This window comes from Ceratotherium simum, chromosome 7, assembly GCF_057802395.1.
Source record: "Ceratotherium simum simum isolate JZ-2026a chromosome 7, ASM5780239v1, whole genome shotgun sequence".
NCBI lineage: Eukaryota > Metazoa > Chordata > Mammalia > Perissodactyla > Rhinocerotidae > Ceratotherium > Ceratotherium simum.
Genome location: NC_141906.1, coordinates 21,817,360 through 21,844,343, shown reverse-complemented (window position 1 = coordinate 21,844,343; position 26,984 = coordinate 21,817,360). Strand labels below are relative to the sequence as shown.

Sequence of the window (26,984 nt, the reverse complement as noted above, 5' to 3'; positions counted from 1 at the left end):
AATATTTTCCTTCCTTACTATTCCCTCCCACAACTCTAATGCTTCTATTCAATTTGACTCAAATGTTATTTTAATTGGAAAGCATCCTGAACATATCCTACTGACACTAATCAGGCAGATGAGCTAATTGTTCTGAATGTTGGACATGCTTCTGGCAAACCACGAAATCTCTCCTTCATTTTCATTAAACAAGGGAGAAGTAATTTCAAAGGACACCATGGCATACAGGTGCCCCTTTGGGGAGGGTAGCCTGGCCCTAATGAGTCACCTGGCTCCACAAGTTGTTTCTGTACAAGAAACCTAGGAATCTTTTTCTCAAAGGGGCAAGAAATAACAGCTGTAGGGGATTTGTCATTCTATTAAAGCTTTCCTTTCCCTCCCACCACACACACAAAGACACCCACCCTCATCCTCACAGTGTGTATGTAACTATGTTCCTTGACTCAGGGGAGCATTCAGTGGTTTACATGGTTGAATATTCAGGTCACAAGTGTTTATAAAACTCAGTGGAAAACATTTGCTTTATAAAAGTTCTCTTTTGAATTCAGCATCAACAATTCTGGTTTGGAAAGGTGAGTGCAATATTCATGGATTTTGCTTAAATAATTCAAATTTTTATTTGTTCAATGAGAAATTAAAAGTAGAAGAAACTCACTAACTTCAGCTCTTGACCCCTGTGGAAACTGTGGCCTCAGCTAGAGATGCACTGCAGAATAGTCATTCTGGGCACTCAAACCAGGCTGCCCAGGAGTCCCCAGAGCAGTGTGGATGGTCTGCAGCAGCCAAAGCCACTGCTCAGCTTGTGTAACTGAAACTCTGAAAAGGAAATCAGGAAGAAACCACTTGATATTCAGGTTGGATGAGCCTCACCAATGCCCTCTATTCATCATCAAAAGTGACCCATGCATTGAGGGAAAGGATAGTTGAGAATCGGAGTCCCTGACCCAGGTGGACAAGCATGAATGGGATGCCAAATTGAAGAGTTTTAGAAAGAACCCTAGGTGGCCATTGGAGAGGAAGGGAAGGGCAAGAATCAGCTGTCATATTATGCATCTGAATGGCATAGTCCAGAGCTAAGAAGGCATCAGATACTGTATTTCATGACTCTTTGGATTTGTGGTGAATATCTCCTGACGTGTTGAAAGAAAAATTATATTATATGTCTCGTCAAAAATGAGATAATTGAAAATCTACCATAACTTCATTTTAACTTAATGAAAAATAGTTACTTAGCTCCCATGTATGATCAAACACCTTTGAGTACTTTACAGATATTTATTTTCATCTCACAACAAAGGTGCACTATAGGGACAATTATTCCCATTTTACAAATGAAAAAACTGAGAGTCAGAGAGATTAAGTGTCTTGTGCAAGTCAAAACAGCTGGTCAGTGGGGGCCCAGGATCTGTTTCTGTCTCCAGTCTCCATGACTCTGCTGTCAGCACAGACTGAAGCTCACACAGCGTGAACAATGAAAGCAGGGTTGGCCCCCCTGAACTCTGCCTGAATCAGAAGGCAAACAGTATAAATGCTGCTCAGTGCTTGGCCCCGTTCCTCAGACCAGAGTATGTTCAGAGGATGACAAGGAGAATTGTGAGGGATCTGAAAAATATGCCACAAGTGGAATGGCCTAAAGAACTATGGATACTTAATTTTAGAAAAGGGAAAGCAGTGGAGGCGTGCCAGCTATATTCAAATACTTCAAAGTTTTTTTTTATTTTGTAGAAAGGAGATAGTTTGTACCAGTAAACTCATGAGGGATCAATTGATAAAGATTAAAAACAGATTTTCAATAATAGAGCTAACACCAATGGCAGTAAGACGCCTGTCACTACAGTAATTTAAGTGCACTTAATAAAGATCAGTCAGAGAAAAGATAGAACACAGTCTTTAATGAGCTGCAGGTTCTCAACTATTTAGTTCATTATACCTCACAATTCATTCATTCAAAGAACTAAATTTCCCACCATTTGAAATACTAAATTTTTTCTTATTCTAAAGTAAGAAATTTTTAAATTTCAAGAAATTAAGCCATTATTACTGATATTTATCATTTATGGTACATGTTTAAAGCCTTAAGAACTGAAATAATGTTATTAGCAGAAAATTTGAACCAATAGCACTGAGTAGAAAATTTCAGAGTCATGTTAACATGACTCTTAAAAGCACAAAGTTGCAAGGAGGCATATATAGGGAGGTACGCTTAGAAAAGTAGTCGGGGATAGATTACGAAGCTCCATTACAACCATACTAAGGTGTTGGACATTCATTCCATCCAGCATTTCAGATATGAAGATTACGCAGGAGATTGGGGAATATTTTACTGATAATATTAAGTGAAGGCGTAAATTACAAAATGTAGTATGTAATATTATGAGAAATATGTAAATACTACTTACATATGCCCCCAAATAAAAATAAATCAAAATAGATTGTGAAGCATTGTTAAAGTTAAAGATTTATAGGTGAGTTTTTCTTTAGTTGTTAATTACATGTAAAAAATTAAAGAAACTGCATGCACAAAGAGTTTGTAAATCCGTGGAACTTACCTGCAGGGATTGTTATTTAGCTGAAGTTAATGGAAAGAAAAGATGTGTGTGAGTGAAATTTTCAGGTCACTAAAATAAATATCTATTTGAAAATTTTTATTTTGTAACATTTGAAAGAAATATTTTAAAATTATTTTTATACATCAATTTTCTCATTCTGATAAATAAAACTTTCATTTCTAATTTTCACTGAATCTTTAGTATGCCCTGGAATTTTTGGATTGGACTGCAGTAATTTCTCTGTGTCTTGCCTTATTATTTATGATTAATTCTGCTTTTTCAGGACTGCCTTAAAATACGGAAATTTGCCTTTGTCATATCACAATGGCAAAACATGGAGAAGGTACTAAGCTCTTTTATGAAAATGCAGCCAAGACTCAACAAAACATTGACCATCAAGCACTTTGCTTTAGTATTTTCATGATTGCAGATCATGGGGATACACTTACTTTAAAGCACAGAACATACTTCTTTTGAGATTTGCCTTAAGAAAAATACCTAGGAATGGGATTAATTTAAAAATTTATTATATTTTGTTGTGTTTTCCTCCTGTTGCTTCATCCACTTCATGGGATTACTAGTTATGATAGTAAAAAGTTGTGAACAGTTAAATGTGCAAAATTAGCGAATGATTAATTAAATTAAGGTCTAGTCACTCAATGCATTATCGTGCAGATCTCAAAAATTATAGTTGTGAGGAAATATAATGTGATAAAATTCTTATATTTAAATGTAAAGTAAAAATAGCAGTATGAAAAATTTATCTGCAATGCTAAAAAAGCTATGTTAAAATATACCCAAAAGGAAAAATTCCTGAAAATAAATTACCAAATTTATAAGAGTTGATTTGTGTGATAGTAGCTAGATTTAAAAGGCATGTTTCTTTTGAATTTTCCAGTGTTTTTCACCAACATGGTTATATAATTTTTATTTAGAAACACAATAAGCTATTACTTTGCTTATATTACTATTACAGACTTCCTATGTACTATTAATATCTTGGGTGTCTTTCCTCTCTACAAGGTCTGGTTTCTCTGTACAGGGAACCGATTATATCCTCTGTGGTTCCCCACAGCCTGTTCATTACAGTAATCATGCATTCACTCATTTAACAAGTTTTTGTTTAGAACATTTTATTCCCAAGCACTAGTTATTTGTGATACAGGGATAAAACACACAGTTGTTGAGGAGAATATGTAATTAATAATTGGGAATAGTGAAATGTTAATGAGCAAACAACAACAAAAAGCATAACCCAGTATAAACAATGGCAATCTAAACATCTTCAAAGCATGATTTCAACACAAAGGACAGTTACCTGATTAAACCTTGGAAGTCAGAGAAGGCTTTGGAGAGAAGTGAATCTGAAGGATGAATAGAAGTCACTCAGAGTTATGACGGTGGTAGATGGGGACCACCCAAACAGGAGGAAAAAGAGCAAAGGCTAAAATGAGTGGAGTGCACTGAGGGGATTCTGAATGGTTCAAGAAGGTTGGATGAGTGTGTGTTGGATGGAAATATCCTGAGAGACAAGCAAAGAGTGATATGCAGGGATATATCAGAAAGTGTGCACTCTGCTGTGCTATACAGGTTAAGCTTCATCTTGAAGGCATGAAAAAGCACTGAAAGACTTAAAAGAATCCCCTTGGCATCATCTAATTTTTACTTCTGCAAGAGCTCACTTCGCCAGATGTATTGTGACTTATAAGGGCAGAAGAACGAAGGCAGGGAGGTAAACAGAAAAATAAAATAAAGAGGAAAATGACCAGGGCCTTGACTTAAGTAGGCACTCTAGGAATGGAAGTAAGCAGATGAAGAAATAAAATTGAGAGCTAAATCGTAGATAGAATCAATAGGATTTTATTAGATGTGGTACAATGAGAGGAAGAAGGCTAGGATGACTCCATGTTTCAGACAGGAGATATTGGGTGGAGGGTGTTGTTATTCCACAGATATAGAATATAGGAAAAGTGGTCCAAGAAAAGGATGAGTTCAGTATGGAGGAGGCTGAATTTGGGGTATCTGTGGAATTTCCAGCTGGAGACTTCCAATAGATAGTTGAAACTATAGATCTGGACCTTGGGACAGAGATCTGTCTAGAGGTCAAGGTTGGAGAGGTGTTTTAAAATAAATGTTAGATAAATAAAAGAATATAACTGAGATCCCAGAGAGTGAGGTCATATCGTTTTCCTTCTATGCAAAGAAAAAAAATCCTGTAGGCACCATATTTACAGGCTGGGCAGAATGAAATCACTGTGAATGAGTTGAATAATCAAAGAAAACCAGGATTGTGTGGATGAAAGCACAAAACAAATGAGTATTCCCATTTTCCTCAACAGGAACATTTCACAAAGGAGATGGTTGGAAACCACACCAGTGTGACAGAATTCGTCATTTTGGGCTTAACAAGGGACCCTACACTTTGTGTCATCTTCTTTGTGACATTTCTAGGAGTCTATGTTGCCACCTTAGTAGGAAATATCAGCATAATCACTCTAATAAGAAGCTGTTCCCAGCTTCATACTCCCATGTACCTCTTCCTCAGTCATTTGGCTTTTGTGGACATCGGGTATTCCACATCAGTCACACCTGTGATGCTTGTAGGATTTCTTGGACATGGAATGGCCATCCCAGTCACTGGCTGTGAAGCCCAGCTCTGTTTTGTGGTCACATTTGGGACAGCCGAGTGCTTCCTGCTGGCTGCCATGGCCTATGATCGCTATGTGGCCATCTGCTCTCCCCTGCTCTACTCCACGCACATGTCCCCCAGAATCTGCGTTCTCTTGGTGGTGGCTTCCTATCTGGGTGGATGTGTGAATGCTTGGACATTTGCTAGTTGTTTATTGAGTCTATCTTTCTGCGGACCAAATCAAATAGATCACTTTTTCTGTGATTTCTCCCCTTTGTTGAAACTTTCCTGCTCAGATATCTCCACTATTCAGATTATCCCTTCCATCTCTTCTGGATCCATCATCGTGGTTACAGTGTTTGTCATAGCTCTCTCTTACATCTACATCCTCACCACCATCCTGAAAATGCACTCCACTGAAGGGCGACACAAGGCCTTCTCCACCTGCACATCCCACCTCACTGCAGTTACTCTCTACTATGGAACTATTACCTTCATTTATGTCATGCCCAAGTCCAGCTACTCAACTGACCAGAATAAGGTGGTATCTCTGTTTTACACAGTGCTGATCCCCATGTTGAACCCCCTCATCTACAGTCTGAGGAACAGAGATGTAAAGGAGGCCCTGAGAAAGGTAACTGTCAGAATATATTCTTAGGATCCATTCTTATCACTTCAGATGACCTATAAAATTTTTGCTCACCAGCATCACACTTAGGACTTAGCAAATGATGGTAACTGATTTCTTAAATTAAAATCACACTTCTTCAAACTCTCACTTTTATATACTAGTAAACTAATTGAGAGAGACCTTGAAATAAGTATAAGAGTAGTAATTATCACTATTATTGAACGCTTGTAGATGCCAAGCACTTTTTATAATTTAATTTGTTTAGCACACAATAATTTGTACTTAAAAGTGCCAGGCCTTGTTCTAATGGTATTACATATATTAACTGGTTTATTCCTTACCAAAACCCTATTAAGTAGTACTATTATTTATTTTTACAAATAAATCATCTGGGGCACAGAGACATTAAGAATATTGCCCAAAATCATGTAGCTAGAAAGTTGTGGGACCAGTATTTGAATCCAAAAGTCTGAGTCCAAGACCTCTATGTTTCTCCATTTAATTTTCACAGCAATCCCATGATGCTGGTATTTTAATTTACCTCAATTTATGAGATTAAGCTATTGAATCTTAGAGAGATCCAATAGTTTGTCTGGAAAAATGTGGACTCAAGTCCTCTGATTCTATGCACTTAATCTGTACTATAACATCACACATGGTTGGTCTAATGACTTCAGCACTATTACTGATCTAGAGGCTTTGAGCAGGGTGGTACAGCGTAAGCTGTTACTTTGTATCATTCTTTTTTTTTTTTTGTGAGGAAGATCAGCCCTGAGCTAACATCCATGCCGATCGTCCTCTTTTTGCTGAGGAAGACTGGCCCTGAGCTAACTTCTATTGCCAATCCTCCTCCTTTTTTTTTCCCTTTCTCTCCCCAAGGCCCCAGTAGATAGCTGTATGTCATAGTTGCACATTCTTCTAGTTGCTGTATGTGAGACGCCGCCTCAGCATGGCTGGACAAGCGGTGCGGCAGTGCGCGCCCGGATCCGAGCCTGGGCCACCAGTACCGGAGCGTGCGCACTTAACCGCCAAGCCATGGGGCCGGCCCCTGTATCATTCTTTTGAACAAACTCTACCTCCAAGAATGTCTAGGTTGTGAAGACTTCAAAAAAAGATGAGGATGGTAAAACCAGACTGAATCCCATCTTTTAGGAAATCTGAACTCCACAGTAACATGTTTTGATTGCAAGTCTATCTATAATTAAACACACTTCAAAAATAAACAGTCCCATTTGGCATAAGGCAGTCTTCTTTATTTGTAGGAATTAAAAAGGGTATCTTTTAATTCTAAACATTGCAATTAAGATGTTAACAAAAATCATAGTTCTATAGTGTGGATTTATAAAGAAATTAGAATCCATGAAAAAAATAGAAATGTTGTCAAAGATGGCACTAAATGTATTTCTTGGGTAGTGATCTACACTCATTTACTTCACCAGTGTGAGACTGGAAAGGGCAAGGAGAGATTTTTCTGGAGTACAGGAACTCCCTACTCAAAGCATATACTGAGACAACTGTTTAGATATATGGAAAGCAACATTTAGATCACAAAAGTCTTTGTCTCATTGTCATGGGGTGAGATAAGTGAGGATTGGGAGATATAAGAAAAAAATCTAACCAAAACGAAAATATTTATAATATATTGCTAAGTAAAAATGTAGAGTGTCTATCATATTATTACAAATTTTAAGTGAAAAATACATAACAGAGACTAAAATTTCGAATGGATACATTAAAACATGTGTAATGATTAAATAATGGGTAAAAGAAAACTGTTTTTCTACTCACAACACTTCCAACACCAAATGTGTGGTGTTTTTTCCCCATACCAACCTTTCGGAAAACCAGTGTTTTCTAAATATGCGAACATCAATTTGATGCCCTAGTCTTTAAATCAATTGGGTGTAACTACCTGAAGGTAGTGTCAGACTTTACAGGTTTAAGGACTCAGCCCCCAAGTCTCCCCGCATTTCATACACCAATTGCAAGCAAGGGGTCCCCAGGATACCCACACTTTTGTGTCCATCTGGCTACAAAGTCAAGGGTTCCTGCAACCCTCTCCCACATTTGATAATTTGCTGTCACGGCTCACAAAACTCATGGAAACATTTACTTACATTTACCAGCTTATTATAAAAGATATTATAAAGGATACAAATTAGTAGCCAGATGCAGAGATACATAGCACAAGGTCTGGAAATGTCCCCAGGGCAGGAGTTTCTGTCACCGTGAAGTTGGAGTGCAGCTCCCTCCTGGCACGTGGATGTGTTCACCAACCCAGAAGCCCTCCACTTCAGAGTTTAGGATTTTTATGGAGGCTACATGATCAATATTAACTCAATCTCCTACCTTTCTCTCCTTTCCTCAGAATATGAGGTGGGGAAAATAATTCCAAGCTTCTAATCATGGTTTGCTCTTTCTGGTGACCAGCCTGTATCCTGAGGCTATCCCACAGATGACCAAGAGTCACCTCATTAGAACAAAAGGTGCTCCCATCATCCAGGATATTCCAAGGGATTTAGGAGCTTTGTTTCAGGAACTGGGGTTAAAGACCAAATACTAGAAGAAATGATGCTCCTAGCACCCCTATCACTCAAGAAATCACAAGGGTTTTAGGAGCTCTGTCTCCAGAATTGGAGGCAGAGACCAAAGATATATTACTATTATGTCATAGTCTACCTCTTGGTGTGTGACCACTGCAAAATTGATCATAAAAGTCTAAGGATACTGGCACATTATTAGAATCCCACTGAGTCCTTAATGATTATTCACTCCATTATCATATCATAGGAAAATGTCTCCCAGGGCAAGGCTATTCAGGTTTGCAGGCTTCCATTTGATCTTGTTGAGTTTTAAAATCAGGAGCGGTCTCAGTAATACAAGCCTTCACTGGTTTAAACATCTAGTATAATTGAGCTAAGAGACAATATCATCTCTTGCTCTGAGCCTCTTTTGAGGTGTTAATGTAACATTGAATTTTTTTTTTTTTTGTGAGGAAGATTAGCCCTGTGCTAACATCCGATGTCAACCCTCCTCTTTCTGCCGAGGAAGGTTGGCCCTGGGCTAACACCTCCTCCTCTACTTTATATGGGATGCTGCCACAGAATGGCTTGACAAGCGATGCGTCTGTCTGCATCCGGGATCTGAACCTGCAAACCCTGGGCCAGCAAAACGGAACGCACGAACTTAACCGCTGTGCCACAGGGATGGCCCCCCAACATTGAATTTTTTATAAACAGCATTTGCCATTGTCCTGTAAAAATTCCAGGCATTAGTGTGGGAGGTTAAATAAAAAAATGAATTGAGGAAACCTCAGAAAATTTTGACTTAGATTATTCAGTGAATGTGAATGAGATGTCATTTATTAGCTGAGGAAAAGCAATGTTCAGGTTATCTATTGCTACATAATAAATCACTTAAAACTTAGTGCCTTAAAACAAAACCATTTTACTATATTACACTATTTTGTGAGTCAGGAATTCAAGTTGTGTTTGGCTCAGCATTTCTTCTGCTCCACATGGCATTAACAGGAGTGACTTTGTGATATTCAAATGGCATCTGGGCACGTCTAAAGATGGCTTCACTTGGATGCCTGGCACCTTGGCAGGGATGGCTTGAAAGCCTGTCCTTCTCTACGTAGTCTTAGAGTCTCTCCATATGGTCTTACCAACAGAGTAGTTGAATTTCTCACACAGTGGCTCAGGATTCCAATAGCAAGCGTCCCAAGAGACTAAAAAGGAAGCTGCAGTGTTTTCTATGACCAGCCTCAGGAGACCCAGACCATCATTTCCACTGTGTCCTTTTGCTAAAACAACTCACTAAAGCCAGACCGTATTCTACGGGAAGGAAAATAGATTTCACCTTTGAATGAGAGAAGTAGAAAGACTTTGCAACCATCTCCAATCTTCCATAATCCTTATGACCACAACTATTTATATATTTACCACATGCCAAAATACATTCATATCCTCTCACATTTCCCACAAATATCATGTCATTACAGCATCAACATTGAGTCTATCATCATGAGATCTAAATCAGGTTCAGGCAAGAGTGAGGTTCCCTGGGTACAACTCCTCAAATACAGTCTCTCTCGCTTTGCAGACCTGGGAACTAAAAGCTTAGCATTCTTAAAAAGACCATTCAAATGTCATTTCCCCTCAAAAGCCTACCTAAACTTCCCTGGCTGTGTTAGTCATTTCTTCTAGATTCACATCACATTTTTTTTGAGATGAGGTTCTCTTTTTCGTTTTTTTAAAGCTTGACTCACATTCTAGATAGGCAGGGAGCAGTTTTAAAATTTCGTATCCTCTATCTTTCAGCCTAAGTCAAGTGAATATAGGTTTTTGAGTAAAGTTCTTTCAATGACCATAGGAAAAAATGGAGTTCCATCTTCTCCAGAAAGCATCTCACGATAATTATTTTGGTGTATTTACTAATTCCTCCACAATCCTTTTTTTTTTTTGCTCTATTTAGGATTTATTTGTTTGGACATGTACTAAAGATAGATGGCTGTTCTCTAAATAGGTTTTAAGAATCTCGTCACCTGCAATGTGAATGCATGTATAGAAGATTTCTACGTGCTCACTAACTGAATTTATGAATTGTGAACAAACAAACTTCTGAACATGCCAGCAGTAGTTGCCTAGAGTCGAAGAGAAAGAGACTATAATTTTCTCATTTTAACTACTACCCCAATTTACTGTAGAATCAAATCACACTTGACTTAAACAAGTGGTTATCTATTAAGGGGCATATCAGAATGCCCGGGGGATTCCACCCATATTTACAAGTTCTTGGCAAGCCTCTCCAAGTAGAAATCTCCAGGATTTAGATTATACATAAATGCACAATCTTTCTCATCAATTTTGGTTGATAACTTTTGGCTTTTATGATACATTTCTTTTCATATATTTGATGGTAAACTCTGTTTTTTCATACTATTCTAGTGCAGTAATCATAGAAGATTATGTAGGTATGACATTATTTCCATTCTTCCCAATGAACCTGGCAGGCACTGGCAAACAAGATGCCTATAAGAATTTTTTAACCCTCTGTTTGTTTTTCCCAGGCCTTCCCCTCTTTATTCACCTGGCTTTTGCCTTGAGTTTTCCATCCTGTTCTCTATTTTCAGTCCTTCAAAGCTTCACCCATGCCATTTTCAGGATTCCATCTCTAACAAAGTAGGGACCTGACGACATTCTTAATTCCCAACATATCTTTGCCAATAGTTTCTTTAATATTTTCCAACAGACTATTAACATCTACAGGTACTTGACTCTTAGAAGATAAAGAATAATATTCATTGTAAAAAGAAAAAAAATCTAAAATTACTACCTTTTACAGAATGAAAATCGCCTGCCAGTCTCTTAAACTCTGAGGTATTAAGTTGGAAGAAGAATTTGCAATCTCACAACCAAGGCATGGCTTTCTGCAGTTCTTCCTGTGATTTCATGTATCTCATAACTCAGGGATAAGTTTTAACGCTCTTTTTCCCTTTGGATGCCTGTGATGGGTCCCCTCTGACATTAGAGTCTCTGATAACATAAAAGGTTGTGTCTTCTCCACTCCTTAAGGCTGGGGCTCAGTATCATGAAGATTTTAATTAGAGTCCTTGGGTCACTGGAGACCATTATCTTGAGACTAGTGCTTTAGAAACAAGCACTCTTGTGCTCTGTGGGTCTATCACCCAATGTGATGTCCACAAAAATGTTTTAAAATCCTGATATACCACAGAGACTTTTTAGTGATATTTGCACTTATTCTCTGAAAAACAACTGAAATAATGGAAATTCAAGTTGTTAAAAATATATTTTGGGATATAGGTATATTCTCAGGGACATTTTACTTCCTGCACAGTATCAACATTTTATAATTCTGAAAATTTGCCAAGTCCCTCAAGACTTCCCTTCCCTATACACAGGGCAAGGGAATGGTGTGTCATGAGAAGCTATTACCTGTGAAACATTCAGAAGGTGAGTAGGAAGAGGATTAACACATAAATGAGCACTGTGATTTCCTTCTCAGAGGCAACTCTGCTGTAGAAGACCTTGCTGCAAAGGAAAATCACTTTTCATCCAAATCCCAGTTACTGCACTGCCATTCGTGATATCCACATATGGTACCTAATTGCCTCTCTCATCAGCTTGGCCTTTAAAGTCTTCCACTGTCTGTGCTCTCTCATACCTAATGTGCTACCAACTCTTATCTCCAATATCTGCTCTCCTAACCTCAACACTCGAGGCAAACTAGTCCATACACTACCTCCTGATTAAATTCTTCAGTTTCCTGGTTCTGTACTCTGTTCTACCTGTCTGAAAATCCCTTCTCCTAACTTCACTAACCCAAACTCTTACCCATTCTTTAAGGTCAGCACAAATCACACCTCATCCAAGAAGCCCCTGTCTGAATAATGTATAAAAACCAAGAGAGAAATTGCAATCATTAAGAATGAATTCTGTAAGAAGAGACACTTACTCTGGATAGCCTCCACTGGACACTAGAACCTCAATGCTAACAGGTGTGGTGTAACATTCTATAGCTGTAGATAATAATAAATGGGGACTTTTTGAAGCTAGGCAGACAATTTTGTGCTTTTCCTAGATCTCTCTTGTCAGGTCAGTGAACATTCACCAAACATCGTTGAGAGCCAGCTGCTAATCTATTCTTTTCAGCATTGCTCTTGGCTGAAAGGAAAATAGTTGGCTGGAAATATCTGGGAGTGCATGCCCTCACTCCCAGGGTGGCCCATGGCCAACAACTGAATGAAACAGTGATTTAGAAACAACAATGACAAAAACACCATGTTGTTGCAAAGTAGGACAACTGCAAGGTGTCATTCACGCTCCAGTGCTCCCTGTAGGATCAGACTAACGCTACACTTCAGCAGAGCCCATATCTTTATCTGGCTTCTCTCCAGGCCTTTTCCTTCTTCCCTCTCACCCTTACTGTTTTCCCTGAGATCATTCCTCACTAAATCACATGCATAAGAATTGCTGTCTAAGGCTCTGCCTTTGGAGAACTTGTGATAAGGCAGAGTTTCAATGCATACACAGGAATGAAGACTGTATATACTTTATTATGCACACTCAAAATTAAAAGAAAAATAAGGTGTAAACATCAGGTTCTGGTTACAGGCTCAGATTCCTTCTCCCAGAGGGACTTCTTATAACCCCTAACCATCATTGCCAGTCATACGCTCATACAGACTGAATTTTTGTGGGTCTTACTGCTCTTGCCCCAGCGGGGCTAGAATTTCTGCTTCCTGTAAATGGCCCTGATTACTAGAGATTGGTATTTTTTTTTCCTTATGTATCTATTCAGAGGACAGTTAGTGAACACTGAGTTCATATCATTGATTTTCTATTGATGCCTGTGCTATGATCTGCAAAGACAGATGGGGTGCATGACGCTGCTGCTCTGTGTCTCTCTACCCTAAATCATTGGTCTATCTTTGCTATTATCTTCATCCACTGCTCTTCCACATGCAATGTTAAGTCAGCTACAGGGAGAGTAATGGAAATAACAGTGTCATTTCCTGCTAGAAAATAGAGCTACAGATAGCACCACCCTGCCCCTCAATTTTGAAGAAGTATGTGCATCTTGCATTTTCTTCATAACACTATTAACCATCTTCCTGCAAATGCTAACATAGAGCATTAATCATTTCATTCATTTTTTCATTCAAAAAATTATATTGTGTGCTCTTATACTGCAGGCACTGTCTTAGGCTATGGGACATATAAGTAAGAAACAGCCAAAGATGTCTGCCTGCATGGAATTTATCATCCAACATCTGCAAAGCAGAGAGAGAAGAAGCTATGGCCGAGCATTAACTAAATATGCCAAAAAATTAAAATACGGAAGAAAAATTTGATAATCCTGCCAGGCAATCAATTAAGCTCAAACCATTTAAACTTCCCCTACTAGGTTCTAGTAAGGAACAGAGAGAGAAGATCAATAGTGGAGATGTAGAAAAGGGAAAATGGAGAGACAAAATATAAGTAAATAACATAAGAGTAGAAATTACTTGTGCAAATTAATTCTAAAATTCATATATAATCAGGGCCATGTAGATAAAGGTGATAAATTAAATAAGAGCATCCAATTTTATTCCCTCCCAAAACCTCACAAAATGCCAGAAAGAGGACTTTTAAAATTTTATTTTATTTTATTTATTGAAATATACTTGCATATAGTAAAATGCATAAATCTTAGGTATACAGTTTGAGGATTTTGACAAATGTATACTCAAGTAACCAACACATTAATCAAGATGAAGAACAATGCCATCACACAAGAAGATCCTATATATTCAAATTGCAGGTTTTGGGGTTTTAAAAAAACTTTTCTGAAGTATAATAAACACATCCATTTAAAGTGTAGAATTTGATCTTTCTTGTTTATTTTATACAACCACGAAACCAAAATCACAAGCAAGCAAAAAAGCGTTTCAAGTACCTCTTAGTCATTCCTTTTGCCCCTCTGCAATCCATTTTTCTCTCTGCCCCTAGTCACAGGCAACTACGGATTTGCTTTTTGACAATATAGATTAGTTTCTTTTTTCGGTAAATTTGTAAAATGAGAATTGCACAGTATGTATACTATTGCAGTTGATTTCTTTCTCTCACCATAATTATTTTAAGATTAATTAAAATTGTATGCATCAGCAGTTTATTTCTTTTTATTGGCAAGTAGTGTATCATTCTACACAAGGACCGCTTGTTTCCATCTCACCAGTTGGTGAGAGTTCTTTCCAGTTTTGGGTTATTGAGAATGAAGCTGCTATGAACATTTGAGTGATTTCCATGTCGATGTATTTTTCATTTGTTTTTGGGTAAATACTTAGGAATGGAATTGCTGGGAGTTATGGTGTTTATTTTTAAATTTCTGAATCATTTTCCAAAGTGATTGTATTGTTTTACATTCCCATTTGCTATGTCGAGAGTTCCAATTGATTCAAAATCTTGTCAACATTTTGTATTGATAGTCTTTAAATGTAGCCACTTAATGGGTGTGTAGTAGGTATTTATTTGTGCTTTAATTTGCATAATACATAAAGCATAAAACAGAATATATTTCATATATTGTCCTTGCAGTCCAGGTGCAATTAAAGAATCATTTTTGCTACAATCAATGTTGCATGTAACACAACTGACATTCCATTTTTGTCAGGATTTAGGGGAAATAAAATGAATTGTGCTTTGGTGTTGTCTAAGAACTCTTTCCTAATCCTAAACATGAGTAATTCTTCTCTGTTTTCTTCTGAAAGTCTTACATTTAACATTTTAGTCTATGATCCGTTTTAAGTTAATTTTTGTATAAGGTATGAGATTGAAGTTTGTTTATTTGTTTTTTTGTACCTATGAAAGTCCAATTACTCCAACACCATTTGTTGGAAAGACTATTCTTTCTCCATTAAATTGCTTCTGCACCTTTGTTTAAAATCAGTTGGCAGGGGCCGGCCCCGTGGCTTGGCGGTTGAGCGCACCCGCTCTGCTGCTGGCGGCCCAGTTTCGGATCCCGGGCGCGCACTGACGCGCCGCTTGCCGGCCATGTTGACGCTGGTCCCACATACAGCAACTAGAAGGATGTGCAACTATGACATACAACTATCTACTGGGGCTTTGGGGAAAAAATAAAAGTAGGAGGATTGGCAATAGATGTTAGCTCAGAGCCGGTCTTCCTCAGCAAAAAAAAACAGGAGGATTAGCATGGATGTTAGCTCAGGGCTGATCTTCCTCACAAAAAAAATAAATAAATAAAAAATAAAATAAAATCAGTTGGCAGTACTTGTGTAGGCCTCTTTCTGAATTCTCTATCCTGTTCCATTAATCTGCGTGTTTATCGCCCCACTAATATCACACTGTCTTGATTACTGTTGATATGTAGTGAGTCTTAAATTCAGGCTGTGTGATTCTTTTTTAAAAAAAAATATTTTTAGCTATTCCTTTGCTTTCCATATAAATTTTAGAATCAGATTGTGTATAATTATAAAGAATCATGCTTGGATTTTGCCAGGAACTGCATTAAATCTATAGATCAGTTTGAGGAAGAATTGGTATCTTTACTACATTGAATCATCAAATCCATGGACATGATATTCCTCTCTACTTACTAAGATCTTCTTTGATTTCTTTCATTAGTATTTTATAGTCTTCAGTATACAGTCTTTCACTATTAAGTACAGTGTTAGTTGAATGCTTTGCTCCAAAGATCAGGAACAAGATTAGGACGGGCACTCCCACCCCCAACCCCTCCTTTTTAAGCATTGTGTTATAGGTACTGGCTAGTACAATAAAAAATAAAATGAAACAAAAGACCTAAAATTTTGAGGGAAGAAAAGACAGTCTTCATTTGCGAATGACTGCAGCAAATTTTTAAAAATCAATTTTTTAAAAGTGACTAGAATAATTTAGTTTAACAAAGTCACAACATACAAAGTCAATATACAAAAATAAAACATCAGCTGTATAGTAGCAATAAACAGTTGAAAAGTAAAAACAATTAAATTTTAAAAACAGCACCATTTACAGTAGCACCAAATGTTAAGATGTCACTTGTCCCCTAAAATGATCTGTAGATTCAATGAAATAGCAACAAAAGTTTAGGCAATTTTTCATAGAAATTGCAAAAAATTCTAAAATTTATATGGAAAAGAAAGGACCTAGAGTGGTCAAAAGAATTTTGGAGAAGGAAAACAAATTTGGAGAACTCACATTACCTGATTACAAGACTTATAGTAAAGCTGCAGTAATCAAGAGATTGCAATACTGTTGAAAGGATAAATATATAGATCAATGGAACAGAATAGAGAATCCTCCAAACTAGATATAGGCGTATATGGTCCATTGACTTTTTTAAGGAGAAGACAATGAAATTTAATGGAGGAAAGATCATCTTTTCAACAAAGGGTGCTGGAATAAGTGAATATCCATTAAAAAAAATCCCACCCCAATACTTACCTCACACATAAAACAAAAATTAAGTCAAAATAGATCTTAGAATGAAATGTAAGCCAACACTATAAAACATCAATAAAAAAAAGCATAGAGAAAATTTTATTGACCTGGAGAGAGGCAAAATTTTCTTAAATATGACACCAAATGCATGAACCACAAAAATAATAGATGAACTGGACTTCATAAAAAGTAAAGCTTTCATAACTTCAAAAGAGATTGTTAACAAATGAAATGACGAGACACAAATTGGAATAAAAGATTTACAAAACATAGATTACATCATGTTCACCACCCAAATACTAATTACAACCCATCACCAGACACTTGTGCCGAATTATCCCTTTTGCTCTCCTCTCTCCCCCCTTCTCCTCTGGTAACCACCAATCCAATCTCTGAAGTATAATGATGTACACCTGAAATTTATACAATGTTATAAACCAATGTTACTACAATAAACAAAAAATTTAAAAAAAAATAAAATAAAGTTCTATTTCATATTAAAAAAAAAAAGATTTACAAAACATGTATCTATTAGGGGATTTGTATCCAAAATATATAAAGAGCTCTCATAACTCAATGAAAGGGAACAAGCAACCCAATTTAGAAAATAGGTAAAAGATTTGAACAGACACTTCACCAAAGAAGAGATGCGGATGGCAAATAAGCACTTCAAATGATGTTGAACACAATCAGTCACCAGGGAAATGCAAATTAAAATAAAAGAATTAATGCTACAAACATATCAGAATGGCTTTTTTTTCTTATTTTAATTGACAATACCAAGTGCCAGAAAGTGTCAACAGAGAGCAAACAGAACCTAAATACAATGCTGGTGGGAATGCAAAATTATACAGCCATTTTGAAAAAAGTTTGTAGTTTCCTGTAAGGTTAAAAGTACACTAACCATAACACCCAGCAATTCCAATCCTAGGTTTTTATGTAAGAGAAATGAAAACACTTGTCCACACAAAGACCTGTATGGAGATATTTACACAAACTTTATCATAATTGCCCAAAGCTAGAAAATCCTCAAACGTTCATCATTGAATGAAAAGGTAAAGAAATCGTGGTACATTCATGCAATAGATATGTTTGAGAGAACTATAACACAATCCAGACTCTCTATAACCTATCTTTCACAATATCCATGACGTCATCCAAAATTACTAGCATATGAAAAAAGGGCAATATGGCCCATACTCAAGATAAAGAGTTGGAAACCAACCTCAAGGGAAGATTGAAAACAAAACTACAAGCTTCCATCTCACAAACTTGAAAAGGAAAAATAAGTAAATTAGAAAAAAAGTATAAGGAATGAAAGAACATAAATCAAAGAAGTAGAAAATATATCCTGTAGAGAAAATAAAGAAGTCTGTAATTTCATTCTTTGAAAAGATTAATACATTGAAAAATCTGTAGGAATATAAATAAAGAAAAAGGTAAAACCATTAATTATACAAATAAGACATGAAAAGGGGGGCATAACTACACATTCTCCAGATATTAAGACAGTTAAAAATGGATATTATGAACAATTTTATTTCAATAAACTTAGTAAATAATAAATGAATGTTTTCCAGAAAAACATCACTTATTGGGACTGAAAAGCAAAAACATCCCTGTCATTTATGCAGCTGGGAGGAAAGATAGAGACAGAATAATCTAACTATAGAGTTAATAGAAAACGTTGTTTCTTCCAAGTTTATGCAGCAGCTGTAAAAATACCAAAATGATCTAATTTTTTAGTGACTGGTGCTTTCTTACCAATAATGCACCCAGGTCTGATGTGTTATTTCCACCTAATGCTGGAGATACTCAATTGCTAAATTGTCATCATCTCATGGCGGATTACTAATCTCTCCTAATCTCACCTCAGAAACAGCAACCAGTCCAGAACTGATCCCTGCATCCCCTCGTCCCTCCTCAGAATCCTTCGGTGAGAATCCAAACCTTTCAGAAGGCATGTGCCTTCTCTCCGCTGATGCGAGACATGTGATGGTCCTTTGGAGAGCCCTCCCTCAATGCACTGAGCCAATAAACTTGATTTTGTTGGACTATATGTTTGCTTCTGGTGGCCTTTGGCTGATAAGGCTTTAACATCATATTTTTAGTTTTACGTATTTATATTTAAGTGGTAGAACAGAACTGAAAATTATTGAGATTTAGGGTGTGAATATGATAGAGGGATTCATTAGTAGAGTATGGATGAAAGAAAGTTATTGGAGTCAAGAAAGTAGAGGAAATTTGAGGTTAGGTTATCAGTTGAGACATTCAAGTGGTTAGAAGTTGCACTTGCTGATGACAAAGACAGAGACGGAGAGGAAAATTGTGATGCAGGTGCTAAAGTCCTCAGGGATGAGGAGAGGCAGGGACGACAATGGGGCAGACAGGAGGTGCCATAGTTGGAATGTCATGAATCTGAAAGGAGGAAATTTTTGGGACTTAGGATGAAATAGAATAATCTGCAAAAAGTAAGGGACTATTCCCAACTTGATGAATGTGACCTATCCGAGTCTACACACTGAGGTACTGGGCTCTATTTGTCACATGTTTGAGATACATCAAATAATTACACGCTATCCCATTTAAATCTTATGACCAACCTATGAGATAGGAATTATTAATCCCATTTTACAGATCATCAATGTGAGTCTCAAAGAGGTTAAACAATTTTCCTGATCTCATACACCTCAAACTGAACCCAGGTCTTCTGGTTATAAAGGCCACATATGTTTTTTAAACTATTTAAATGAAGCACCATTTTTTCCCAAGCCTCCAAGGATTGATAATTTTTTAGAAAGATAATAAAACTAGAATTACTTTAAATATTAAATAATAAAAACTAAAATATGGAAATATAAACCTTCCCTTTTATTATTTGATTCAACCAATTTAAATTACTCTCTCAAATTGTTCTAAAGGTATAAAGTGGTTACCCTCAACTTCTGTCCTTATTGTGTCATGGACTGATAATAAACTGTTTGCCAACTAGCACCAGTCCATGGACTACATTTTGAGAAACAAATTTGTTTCTGCTTACTTACTCATATTACTCCATGGCTTTCTCCCCACTACCTGATGTCCTCAGTTAAAGCAACTGTTTTGTCTACAGAGATGGAGTTAGAGCTCTGGTGGCACCGACTTTGGTCCCCATCTCAAGCCAACTTTCTATTCCCATAGTGCTTTGTCCAAGTTTCTGGAGGAAGTTTCAAAAAAAATTCTTGGAAATATACCTTTTGTTAACACCTGAACCTTCTGTTGATGCCACTTTCCATCATCAGACTCTTAGAGGCAAAGTTAGTCATTCTTTCTCTTAATAATTTCTGAAGCAGCTTCTACCTGCCCTCATTGTACTACTGATGATAATGTGTGATATATTCCATCTGCATTGGAGTTTTTTGTTTTGTTTTGTTTTGTGCTTTGGAGAGCAGTTACTCAATTTATTTGGTTAATGGGCTGAATAAATAAATGATTAAATGAATGATGGATTTACTCTGAAGTTCTCAGGGCATATGCAGTACTGGCCACTGTCACTGTTCAAAAACCAGTAATTCAATTTAATGTTGCTGAAGAATTCAGCAGGATGCAGATCTACTGACAAACAGAGTTCTGAAGATTTGGGATCTGTTTCTTCTTATTCTGGTGTTGCAATCCACTCTGCTTCTCGATAATGATTTAAGTGCTTCTGAATAGGACTGATGAAATAAGGAAAGTTATATACTGCAGAAAAACATTTTGATGGTTTTAGGTGGATGAACATATTCCCATGTGAGGTCAGACAATCCTAGAAGGGGCATGGGACAAATTAATGGTGCAAGAAGTAAAGGAGTTCAGCTCTGAGTAGAACTTGAGGGTGGAAAATGATGGTTGCATATAGTAAAATAAATCACTTGGAGATACCTCTGCTTGCCAGAACTTGTCAAAAGAGCTGTAGGAATGATGAATCCCAATAGTATCCCTTAGAGACATGTAAAGGGAGGTGAGGTATCTAATGTACTTGGCTGTTGACTGTTGCCTCAATGGAATGTGGGTACTTAGATGACTCAGAAAAGCTTCATGAATTGTTCTATTAAGGGATGGGAAGAAAAGAGTTCCCAGGCACTTAAATAGGGGACCGTCCAGTGCATATTGAATTCCAGAAAAAAATCATCTTAATTTTTTTCTACAGCTAAAGAGTCACTAAGTCAAAGTAATAATTTCCTTCCTTACTATTTCCTCTTTCAACTCTAATGCTCCTTTTCAATTCTGCTTAAAAATTATTTTAATTGGAAAGTGCCTGGACATCATCCTACTGACACCAATCAAGCAGATAAGTTAATGGTTCTGAATGTTGGAAATGCTTCTGGGAAACCAAGAACTATCTCCTTCACTTTCATTAAACAAGGAGAAGAAATTTCAAAGGACACCATGGCATATAAAAGTGCCCCTTTGGGGAGGGGGTATCCCGGCCTTAATGAGTCACCTGGCTCCACAAGTCATTTCTGTACAACAAAATCGAGAACTTTTTCTCAAAGGGGCAAGCAATAACAGCCCTAGGGGATTTGTGATATTCTATTAAAGCTTTCCTTTCCATCCCATCACACACACAAAGACACCCACCATCATCCTCACAGTGTGTATGTAACTATATTCCTTCATCAAGGGGAGCGTTTAATGGTTTACGTTGTTGCATATTCAGTACACAAGTACTTACAAAACTCAGTGGAAAACATCTGCTTTATAAAGTTCAAGAGAACTTTGGAATAGAAAGCAGCATCAACAATTCTGGTTCTGAAAGGTGAGTGCAATAGTCATGGGTTTTGTTTAAATAATTTAAAGTTTTATTTGTTCAATGAGAAATTAAAAATAAAAGAAACTCTCTCACCAACTTAAGCTCTTGACCCTTGTGGAAACTGTGGCCTCAGCTAGAGATTCTGCACTGCAGAATGGTCATTCTGGGCACCCAAACCAGGCTGCCCAGGAGTCCCCAGAGCAGTGTGGATGGTCTGCAGCAGCCAAAGCCACTGCTCAGCTTGTGTCAATGAAACTCGGAAAAGGAAACCAGGAAGAAACCACCTGATATTCAGGTTGGATGAGCCTCACCAATGCCCTCTATTCATCACCAAAAGTGACCCATGCATTGAGCGAAAGAATAGTTGAGAGTCAGAGTGCCTGACCCACGTGGACAAGCATGCATGGGATGCCAAATTGAAGAGCTTTAGAAAGAACCCTAGGTGGCCATTGGAGAGGAAGGGAAGGGCAAGAAACAGCTGTCATATTATGCACCTGAATGGCATAGTCCAGAGCTAAAGCCTCATATACTGTACTTCCTGACTTTTTTGGATTTGTGGTGAAAATCCCCTGACATATGTTGAAAGAAAATTATGTTATACTTCCCATCAAAAATTAAATGATTGAAAATGGAAAGTAGTTACTTAGCTCCTATGTATGACCAAACACCTTTGAGTAGTTTACAGATATCATTTATTTTCATCTCACAACAAAGCTGCACTATGGGAATTATTCCCATTTTACAAAGAAAAAATTGAGAGTCAGAGAGATCAAATGTCATGTGCAAGATAAAACTGCCGGCCAATGGGGGCCCAGGATCTGTTTCTGTCTCTAGTCTCCGTGACTCTGCTGTCAGCACAGACTGAAGCTCACACGGTGTGCGTAATGAAAGCAGGGTTGGCCCGCCTGAACTCTACCTGAATCAGAAGGCAAACAGTACAAATGCTGCTCAGTGCTTGGCCCCGTTCCTCAGACCAGAGTATGTTCAGAGGATGACAAGGAGAATTGTGAGGGATCTGAAAGGTATGCCACAGGTGGAAGGGCCAAAGTAGTTATGGATACTTAATTTTAGAAAAGGGAAGGCAGTGGAGGCGTGATAGCTGTATTGAAATATTTCAAAGTTTTTTTTTTATAGAAAGGAGATGGTTTGTACCATTAAACTCATGGGGGATCAATTGATAAAGATTAAAAACAGATTTTTAATGATAGAGCTAACACCAATGTCAGAAAGCTGCCAGTCACTAGAGTAATTTAACTTAATGAAGGTCAGTCAGAGAAGAGATAGAACACAGTCTTTAATGAGCTGAAGGTTCTCAACTATTTGGTACATTATACCTCACAATTCATTCAGTCAAAGAACTAAGTCCCATCTTTGGAAATACTAAGTGATTTCTTCTTCTAAAGTAAAAAAATTTTAAATTTTCAGAAAATTACAACATTATGAATATATTTGGTACTGATATTTATCATTTATGGTAAGTGTTTAAAACCTTAAGAACTGAAATAATGTTGTTAGAAGAAAATTATCTTTCTATGAAAATTAGATCTAATAACACTGAGTAGAAAATTTCAGTGTCATGTTAACATGACTTTTAAAAGTACAGAATTTGCAAGGAAGCATATATAAGGAGGTACGCTTAGAAAAGTAATCAGGGACAGATTATGAAGCTCCAAGAATACCATACTAAGGAGTCTGACATACATTCCATCCAGCATTTCAGTTATGAAGATTACTCAGGAGATTGGGAAATATTTTACTGATAATATTAAGTGAAAATGTACATTACAAAATGTAATATGTAATATGATCACAAATATGTAAATGCTACTTATAGATGCCCCCAAATTAAAATAAATCAAAATAGTTTATGAGACATTCTTAAAGATTTTCGGTGAGTCTTTCTTCGGTTGTTAATTATATGTAAAAAATGAAAAGAAAATTTATGCACAAAGGGTTTGTCAATCTGTAGAACTTACCTACAGGGATATTATTTAGCTGAATTTAATGGAAAGAAAAGATGTGTGTGAGTGAAATTTTCAGATAACTAAAATAAATCCCAATTTTTTTATTTTATAATATTTGAAAGAAATATTTTAAAATTATTTTTATACTTCTACTTTCTCATTCTGATAAATATAACTTTCTTTTCTAATTTTCACTGAATCTTTAGTATGCCCGGAAATTTTCGGATTGAACTGCAGTAATTTCTCTGTGTCTTCCCTTATTATTTATCATTAATTCTGCTTTCTCAGGACTGTCTCAAAACACAAGAACTTTGCCTTTGTCTCAACACAATGGCAAAACATGGAGAAGGTACCAAGCTTTTTAATGAAAATGCAGCCGAGGCTCAACAAAACATTGAATGTAGAGCACTTTGATTTAATATTTTCATGATTTCAAATCGTGGGGAAACACGTACCTTCGAGCACAGAACATACTTCTTTTGAGCTATGTCTTGAGAAAAATATATGAGATTACATCAGAATTTTATTATATTTTGTTTTGTTTTCCTCCTGTTGCTTCATCCAATTTGTGGCATTACTAGTCCTGATAGCAAAATGTTGTGAACAGTTAAACGTGCAAAATTAGTGGATGATTAATTAAATTAAGGTCCAGTCACTCAATGAATTATCATGTAGATCCCCAAAATTAAGTTTGTGAGGAATTCTCATGTGATAAAATTCTTATATTAAAATGTAAAGTAAAAATAGCAGTGTTAAAAATTTATCTACAATGCTATTAAACCTATATTAAAATATAGCTAAAAAAATATAAAAAAGCGAAAAATTCTTGGAAATAAATTACCAAATTTATAATGGTTGACTTGTGTGATAGTACCCAGAATTGAGAGGAATTTTCAAATTTTCATCAAAATGGCTATATAATTTTTATTTAGAAACAAAATAAGCCATTACTTTACTTATACTGCTATGACAGACTTGCTACACACTTATAATATCTTCAGTATCTTTCTTCTCTACAAGGCCTGGTTTCTCTGGACAGGGAACTGAAATTATACTCTTCTCTGGTTCCCCACAGCCTATTCATTACAGTAATCATGCATTCATTCATTTAACAAGTTTTTCTTTGGCACCTTTTACTCCCAAGCACTAGTTATTTGTGATACAGGGATAAAACACAGTTATTGAGGAGAATATGTAATCAATAATTGGGAAGAATCAAATGTAAATAAGCAAAAAACAACAAAAACCATAACCCAGTATAAACGATGACAATCTAGACATCTTCAAAGTGTGATTTCAACACAAAGGACAGTTACATGATTAACCCTTGGAAGTCAGAGAAGGCTTTGGAGAGAACTGAATCTGAAGGATGAGTAGAAGTCACTCAGAGTTATGATGGTGGGAGGTTGGGAGCCATTCAAGCAGGAGAAAAAGGAGCAAAGGCTAAAATGAGTGGAGTGCATTAAGGGGACCCTAAATAGTTCGAGAAGGTTGGATGAGTGTTTGTTGGCTGGAAATATACTGAGAGACAAGCCAAGAGTCATATGCAGGGATATATCATAAAGTGTGCACTGTGTTGTGCTGTACAGGTTAGGTTTCATCATGAAGGCTTGAGAAAGCACTGAAAGACTTAAAAGAATGTCCTTGGCATCACCTGCTTTTTACTTCTGCAAGGGATCACTTTGGCAGATGTACTGTGAATTATAAGGGGATAAGAATGAAGCTGGGGAGGTAAATAGATAAATAAAGAGGAAAAATGACCAGGGCCCTGACTAAAGTAAGGTACTCTAGGAATGAAATTGAGGAGATGAAGAAATAAAATTGGGAGCTAAATTGTAGATAGAATCAGTTGGATTTTATTTGGTGTGGTACAATGAGAAGAAGAAGCCTGGGATGACTCCACGGTTCAGACATGAGAGTTTGGGTAGATGGTGGTGTCATTCCACAGATATAGAATACAGGAAAAGTGGTCCAAAAAAAGGATAAGTTTAGTATGGAGGAGGCTGAGTTTGAAGTTGTGAGATCTGTCTAGGAGTCAAGGTTGGAGAGGTGTTTTAAGTAAGTATTAGATAAATAAACAAATATAACTGAGATCCCAGAGAGTGAGTTTGAATCACTCTCCTTTAGGCAAAGAGGAAAGAGACAACAACAACAACAAAAAAAGAAAATCCTGTAGAGCACCGTATTCACAGACTGGGCAGAGGTAGAAATCACTGTGAATGAATCTGAGAAATAATCAAAGAAAACTGGGATTATGTGGAGGAAAGCACAAAACAAATGTGTATTCCCATTTTCCTCAACAGGAACATTTCACAAAGGAGATGGTTGGAAACCACACCAGTGTGACAGAGTTCCTCGTTTTGGGCTTAACAAAGGACCCTACACTTTGTGTCATCTTCTTTGTGATATTTCTAGGAGTCTATGTTGCCACCTTAGTAGGCAATATCAGCATAATCACTCTAATAAGAACCTGTTCCCACCTTCATACTCCCATGTACCTCTTCCTCAGCCATTTGGCTTTGGTGGACATTGGGCATTCCACATCAGTCACACCTGTAATGCTTGTAGGATTCCTTGGACATGGAATTGCCCTCCCAGTTTTTGGCTGTGAGGCTCAGCTCTGTTCTGTGGTCGCATTTGGGACAGCTGACTCTTTCCTACTGGCTGCCATGGCCTATGATCGCTATGTGGCCATCTGCTCTCCCCTGCTCTACTCCACACACATGTCCCCCAGAATCTGCGTTCTCTTGGTGGGGGCTTCCTACCTAGGTGGATGTGTGAATGCTTGGACATTTGCTAGTTGTTTATTGAGTCTATCTTTCTGTGGACCAAATCAAATAGATCACTTTTTCTGTGATTTCTCCCCTTTGTTGAAACTTTCCTGCTCAGATATCTCCACTATTCAAATTATCCCTTCCATCTCTTCTGGATCCGTCATCATGGTTACAGTGTTTGTCGTAGCTCTCTCTTACATCTACATCCTCACCACCATCCTGAAGATGCACTCCACTGAAGGGCGACACAAGGCCTTCTCCACCTGCACGTCCCACCTCACTGCAGTTACTCTCTACTATGGAAGTATTACCTTCGTTTATGTCATGCCCAAGTCCAGCTACTCAACTGACCAGAATAAGGTGGTATCTCTGTTTTATACAATGCTGATCCCCATGTTGAACCCCCTCATCTACAGTCTGAGGAACAGAGATGTAAAGGAGGCCCTGAGAAAGGCAACTGTCAGAATATATTCTTAGAATCCATTTGAAGCATTTCAGATGACCTATAAAGTTTTGGTTTACCAGAATCTCACTTAGGACCTACCAAATGCTGCTAACTGATTGCTTAAATTAAAATCAACTTCTTCTAAATCTCACTTTTATACACTTGTAGACTAATTGAGCGAGACTTTGAAATCAGTAATAATGGTAGTAATAATTATCACTATTACTGAACAACTGTAGGTGCCAAGCACTTCTTAAAAT

At 37.1% G+C, this 26,984-nt stretch overlaps 2 protein-coding genes across 2 annotated transcripts; both read left to right on the top strand.

Moving 5' to 3' along the window:
* The first annotated feature begins 4,870 nt into the window (after positions 1–4,870).
* LOC101394505 (olfactory receptor 5P1) lies at positions 4,871–5,836 on the top strand. Its single transcript, XM_004418641.3, has one exon. The coding sequence runs from the start codon at positions 4,907–4,909 to the stop codon at positions 5,834–5,836; it is 930 nt and encodes a 309-aa protein (XP_004418698.2). The 5' UTR covers positions 4,871–4,906.
* Positions 5,837–25,826: 19,990 nt separating this feature from the next.
* LOC101394762 (olfactory receptor 5P1-like) lies at positions 25,827–26,756 on the top strand. The gene has a single exon (XM_087433989.1). It carries the CDS (start codon positions 25,827–25,829, stop codon positions 26,754–26,756), a length of 930 nt encoding a protein of 309 aa, XP_087290115.1.
* Positions 26,757–26,984: the final 228 nt, after the last annotated feature.

What these genes read in the sequence shown, in the direction of transcription:
- LOC101394505 (XM_004418641.3), top strand. Translation starts at nt 4,907, where the DNA reads ATGGTTGGAAACCACACCAGTGTGACAGAATTCGTCATTTTGGGCTTA.
- LOC101394762 (XM_087433989.1), top strand. Translation starts at nt 25,827, where the DNA reads ATGGTTGGAAACCACACCAGTGTGACAGAGTTCCTCGTTTTGGGCTTA.